The 6,558-nt window shown below is 42.8% G+C and overlaps 1 protein-coding gene across 5 annotated transcripts in view; it reads left to right on the top strand.

Moving 5' to 3' along the window:
* Positions 1 to 6,138, top strand: part of LOC109922807 (sialic acid-binding Ig-like lectin 15) — a 45,221-nt gene extending 39,083 nt beyond the window's left edge. For all 5 annotated transcript variants that reach the window (XM_048594978.1, XM_048594984.1, XM_048594983.1 and 2 more), the window contains 4 exons: positions 196 to 249; positions 337 to 378; positions 906 to 958; positions 5,228 to 6,138. In XM_048594978.1, coding sequence (XP_048450935.1) covers positions 196 to 249; positions 337 to 378; positions 906 to 943 — 134 coding nt within the window. In that variant the 3' untranslated portion in view covers positions 944 to 958; positions 5,228 to 6,138. The remainder of the gene's footprint in view (positions 1 to 195; positions 250 to 336; positions 379 to 905; positions 959 to 5,227) is intronic.
* The last annotated feature ends 420 nt before the right edge of the window (positions 6,139 to 6,558 follow it).

Here is a 6,558-nt window from a genome sequence, read left to right as displayed (position 1 = left end):
TCTCCACCTATCTTCTCCTTTATCCATCTTCTATCCACCTCCCCTTCCCTATTTATTTCAGAATCCCCTTCCCCTCCCTCATTTCTGAAGAAGGGTCTAGACCCGAAACATCAGCATTCCTGCTCGGCCTGCGGTGTTCATCCAGCTCCACACCTTGTTATCTCAGTTTCAGAGTGAATACTGTTTGTATTACAGCTCAGCCTGATTCCTGTACCTATGCCAGCATCGTGTTTGACAGCAACAGAAAAGGTAACCAGCTACAAACTTTTTTCCACATAGTGATATTTCTACATGTTTAAAATATATTTTCCTCACTAACAGACTATTTTCTTTCAGTTCAAGGTGGCCAGACTTTCTCAGTTGTTGATTCAGGAGAAAGTGAGTCAGTTTTTCCTTTCAAAATACAATCCTAATTTTCTCTCCTTTCCACCTCCATCTGCCCCTGAAGCTCATTCTCTCACGCGTGGGACAGTGCCAATCGAGCCTGAGTAATCCATTTCTTTGTTACTGGGGACCCCAACTCTGGGTGGCTGAATCATGGAGGTTTGATCATATGACCTCCATGCCCCACCCCTCATCACAATGCTGTTACCATTGGTCAATCAGCCTGTCCGTCTTAATTGGGGTGTTGCTTTTCTGCACCAATGAGAAAGCAAACAGATTCTCCACTTTCCCATTGGATGATACTTGACTGTCAGACAAACAACTTGAATCTGCCAATGTGTTTATAATGGTCATAAAGAGGGTGAGGGTAAAAATGTACACATGTTGGAGTAAATATTTCCCTTTCTTGTAATTACCTTCACACTGAAGGGGCTGACATTGGGGTAAATCTTCTCTTTCCTGTAATTACCCTCAAACTGAAATTATAACTATAATCAGCTCTGATTTCTATATCTTTCCAGCTGATGTGACCTATGCAGCCATTGTGAAAACATATTAGGATTGAACGTTTACAGTAAGTACTGAACCTGTGTAACTGAGGCAAAGCTGTTTCCCAGATCAAATTCAAGGAGCATCATGGGATTCACTAGCTCCTAAACTTTACATGTTATTCTAATGTAATATATCATCACACCTATATCTGTATGTTTGTTAAGAAAAGGAAAGACATAGATTTATAACAGCTTTCACAAACTCTGGATGTCTCAAAGCACATTGCAAGCAATGAAGCACTTCTGAGGTACAATCAATGCTGGAATTTAGGAATATGATAGCAAATTGTGCACAGCAACCAAACATCTGTTCTCTTGAGATAGTAGGATCTGCCGATGCTGGAGAATCTGAGATAACAAGGTGTAGAGCTGGATGAACACAGCAGGCCTTCATTTCTGAAGAAGGGTCTAGACCCAAAACGTCAGCTTTCCTGCTCCTCTGATGCTGCTTGGCCTGCTGTGTTCATCCAGCTCTACACCTTGTTATCTGTTCTCTTGATGTAGCTGTAGAGATACATGTTGCCCAGGATGCCAGGCCGTTGCTGTTCTTCTAAATAATGGTCATGAGATCATTCAGAAATACTTTTAAGGGAAGTGGATCCTTGACGTATTACTTAACAGATCCCTCCAAGAGACAGTTCTCCCTCAGTACTGCACTGCAATGCACTGTTCAACCTCCAGTATCTGCTCAAGAGACTGCAGTGGGAGTTACCAGTCTCTTCTGACTCTGACTGGTGAGAGCTACCCCTGAGTCAGGTCTGACACAATGGCAGTTCATCACCAGATTCCAAAGGAATGGATTAAATGCTGCTCTCGACAACAGCACTCACATTCCAAAATCCCATAAGACATAGGACAAGAAGCCATTCCAAGAAGGAATAATACAAAAAGTCATTTGGACTTAACTATGCTGTGTAAAACCAGAGCCCATTACAGGCCAAATCTGGTAAGGAAAGCAAATTGCATCACCTGAAGGACATTTGTAAACCAGTTGCTGTTTTATATAAATCCCACAGTTTTTGATCACCATGCATTCTGGAGGCAGCATAGCAAATTTATTGAATTCAAATATAACTCATACTCTGGTTGGGCGGTTTAGTAACAATAACACTAGACCTTATCACATCTTATGGCAATGAACCCTCCAGCACCTACTGCACGCCCCCGCTCCTCACCACCATTTATTGCCCCTCCCTAGTTGCCCCTTGAGAAGGTGATGGTGAACAGCCTTCTTGAACCGCTGCAGTCCACGTGCTGTAGGTGGAGCCACATGGCTGTAGGCAGGGTTTTGACCCAGCAACACCAAACGAACAGTGATATATTTCCAAGTAAGGGTGGTGAGTGGCTTGGAGGGAATTTGCAGGTGGTGATGTTCCCATGTAACTGCTGCCCTTATCCCTCCAGATGAAAATGGTCATGGCTTTGGAAGGTGCTGTCTGAGAATCTTTGGTGAATTTCTGCAGTGCATCTTGTAGATAGTACACACTGCTGCTACTGATCATCGGTGGTGGAGGGAGTGGATGTTTGTGGATGTAGTGCCAATCAAGCGGGCTGCTTTGTCCTGGATGGTGTCAAGCTTCTTGTTGGGGCTGCATTCATCCAGGCAAGTGGGGAGTATTCCATCACACTCCTGACTTGCGCCTTGTAGATGGTGGACTGGCTTTAGGGAGTCAGGAGGTGAGTTATTTGCTGCAGTATTCCTAGCCTCTGACCTGCTCTTGTAGCCACTGTGTTTATGTGAGGAGTCCATTCAGTTATCGATACTTTATTTGCTTATGAATATCTCTTTGTAAACTGTTTTTATCCCTTTCACAATCTGCAGTTCCACCTATTTTTGTGTCATCTGCAAATTTGGCTAAAGCACATTCACTACCTTCCACCAACTCATTAATATATCTTGTAAACGGTTATGGTCCCAGCAGCGATCCCTGTGGAATCCCACTGGTCAAGGGTTGCCTTCTTGAAAAGGAAACCCTTAACCCCATTTGCTGTTTCCTGTCCATTGGCCAATTCTCTATCTATGCTGATATATTACCTCAAATAGCTTGAGCTCTTATGACTTATCCTTTTGTGAGGTACTTTGTCAAATGCCTTCCGGAAGTCCAAATACAACAAATCTACTGGTTCTCCTATATCCACTCTGTTGAAACATCCTCAAAAACTCTAATAAATGAGTCAGACACAATTTCCCTATCATGAAGCTATGCAGACTCTGCTTGATTAGATTATCATTTCCTTAAAAATTGATTTGAATTTTATTCCAACAATAGCTGTTAGGCAAATCACCCTATAATTACCCACTTTTTTCCGCCCTCCCTGGTCTGGAAGCATCCGTGGAAAGAGAAACAGAGTCAACAGTTTGAGTCCAGTGACCCTTCATCAGAACAAGTTCAGAACAGTTCTGAAACTTTGTTTCTCTCCCCACAGATATTGCCAGACCTGTTGAACTTCTCCAGCAATTTCTGTTCCCATTTAAGCATCCGCAGTTCTTTGTTTTATTTTACTGTCTTTGGGATTGGCGATTTGTGCTCTCCTTTCAACAATGCTTCTGCACTTTTTCACAGAGAGATCCTTTCTGAGAAATATCAGGACAGTAAGCTTTGTCACCCATTTTATGAATTCCCTGAATCCCGAAGGTCAGCATGAGTTTTGTCTTTTTGCTGCCATCATTGATGTTTGTGAAGGAAATCTGACACAACCCTTCAGAGTCAATCCTTCAGGTCTGAACCAGTTACACATAAATTACAAACTGTGGTACGACTACTGATAAATTAATCTTCCTAGTTCCCTCACAGCTTTGAGGAATGGTCTTGAATTTGTGGTGGTACCTGCCCTTATCTCTGAGAGAACCAATCAGTCCTGATACCATCGTTTTTGGACTTTGACCAGTGCCCCTACTTTAGGCGCTGCCTGTTTTATGTTTAAAGGAGGTTGGTTTGCTGGGCTGTTCAGGAAGGTAGTACTGTGATTGTGGTGGTGGTGGTAGTGTCAATTAAGCAACAAAGTTCAAGCTCTAACAAAAACAGAGGCTGCTGCAAAAGCTCAGCAGATCTGACAGCATCTGTGAAGAAAAAATCGAAGTTAAAGTTTCAGGTCCGGAGACGCTTCCTCAGAACAAAATGTTCAAACTCTATTAGACTGGGTAATGTTATCTCTGAGAAACCCTGATGAAAAACACAAACTACAAGACGCTACAGAGCTGCAAAAAAGAAGCACACAGCTGGTGAACAAAGTCAGATGCTGTTTTGTATCTTAATAGTTGAAGAAAGAAAATCTCGGGAGATGGCGTATTTTAAAACAATATGCAAACAAAGGAAGGGCAATGTGAGAGAAGACTTCTTCAAACCACGAGTTTTTTGGGTCTAGAATGCACTGCCTGGAAAGGTGATGGAGGCAGGTTCAACTGAGGCATTCACAAGGGCATTGGATGTTTATTTGGATAGAAATGGAGTGCAGCGATATGGGGACAAGGCAGGAGATTGAAAGCAGGGAATAAAACCAGTGCAGGCACGATGGGCTGATTGGCCTCTTTCTGTAAGATTTCTGTGATATGATTCCTTGTAAAACAAAATGACCTGGGGGTGGAAATGGTGTAGTGAGGTCTGGAGACAACACAGAGCACCAAAAATTTTTAACATTTAAATAAAATGGGGAAGAAAAGGCTTAGAGGATTTTTTTAAAATTTATTCATTCATGAGATTTGGACTTTGCTGGCTAAGACAGCATTTAATTACCCATCCCTAATTGCCCAGAGGGCAGTTAAGAGTCAACCACATTGCTGTGGATCCAGAGTCCTGTATAGGCCAGAACAAGTAAGGATGGCAATTTCCTTCCCTAAAGGACATTAGTGAACCAGTTGGGGTTTTCCCAACAACTGATAATGGATTCATGGTCACCATTAGATTCTTAATTCCAGAATTTTATTGAATTCAAATTGCACCATCTGCCATGACAGGATTCAAATCTGGATCCCCAGAACATTACCTGGGTCTCTGGCTTAGCCATCCAGAAATAATACCACTAGGCTATCACGTCCCGAATACTGACTGTCCCAATACTGATCTAAAAGGCACCTAACAATGTAACCCAAGGAACGATGATATTTACAAGCCACCCGAACACCTAATTTACATTCTAGCCTGGAACTCACTCCATAGTGCTGGTGCCTGTATATAAGCCATTCCACAATGTTATGTTTTTCTCACAACACGACAAACTCTTGCAATTTGATTTTGAACCACTGCCTGTTCCAATGCTGTTTTAATATTTTCTTTTTGTCTCTCCCAATCCAGTGTTCCACTCATGGTTGGCCAGTGATAATTATGAATTGTGTCCATGATGTGGAAGAGGAGCCAGCTGCCACAATTTCATCCACCCATACACCAACTGCGCAGACACTAGCTCTTTGATATATAACACAATTTTACCAACTGCACTTATTCTACTCCAAGTGATTCACCACTTGAGCTGAGTGGGACTGTAATCCGAAAGTGGACTGTTCAGTTGGTTCAATGTTTGTTGCAGTCACTATGATAACTGATCTCTGTTCACTGACCGGGATTGTTATAAAGGCTTCATATTTAATCATTTTTGTGGACTTGAATTTGAAGAATTGTGGATTTCTGGATTTGATTTTTATTTGACAGAGGTCAGCAAAATGATACCGGAGCATTTTATTAATCAAGGCATGTATTGATAAATTTTTTGAGAAGATTTGTAGCTCGGGTTGTGGATGAGGTTGTAGACTTGTTCGCCAAGCCGATGTGTTTGGTTGCCGACATTTTGGCACCCTGCTAGGTAATGGTGTTACCTAGCAGGGTGACGAAACATCTACAACCAAACATATTGGCTCGGCGAGCAAGTCTACAACCGCATACATTGATAGTCACATGTTTTGCAACAACTTTTTTTTTATTCATTTGTGGGATGTGGGCATTGCTAGCTGGGCCCAGCATTTATTGCCCGTCCCTAGTTGCTTGAGAATGTAGTGTTTAGCTGCCTTCTTGAACCATTGCAGTCCAGTTGGGTTGCATTATGGGTTGACCCATAATGCCTTCAGGGAGAGAATTCCAGGGTTGATGACTGCAGAATGTCTGCCTGGGTTTATGATTATTGGCATCTGCTTTGGATATTGAATAGTTAAAGAGCAGCTTACTAAAGGAAACAAGCTGCCCAATTTAGCCGAGACAACAAGGTGCAGGGCTGGATGAACACAGCAGGCCAAGCAGCATCATAGGAGCAGAGAGGCTGACATTTCAGGCCTAGACCCTTCCTATTACCTTGTTGTCTCGGATTCTCCAGCATCTGCAGTTCCTACTATCTCTGATTCAATTTTAACCCCACTGCGAAGCCTGGAAGGGTCTAGGCCCGAAACGTCAGCCTCTCTGCTCCTATGATGCTGCTTGGCCTGCTGTGTTCATCCAGCCCTGCACCTTGTTGTCTCGGATTCTCCAGCATCTGCAGTTCCTACTATCTCTGGCCCAATTTAGCCTCCTGTTTCTGGGAAAATCCTTGCTGTGGGTCCAGGATTGTTCCAGGTGTAGCTGCATTCACTTGAGTAACCTCTGAAAGAGTGCATCAATATTTCCCCAACAACTACATCTGAAAAAGTCCCCAGAGTCAA

Source organism: Rhincodon typus, chromosome 3 (assembly GCF_021869965.1).
Source record: "Rhincodon typus isolate 14 chromosome 3, sRhiTyp1.1, whole genome shotgun sequence".
Classification (NCBI taxonomy): Eukaryota; Metazoa; Chordata; class Chondrichthyes; order Orectolobiformes; family Rhincodontidae; genus Rhincodon; species Rhincodon typus.
This window is presented reverse-complemented; position numbering and strand designations above follow the sequence as displayed.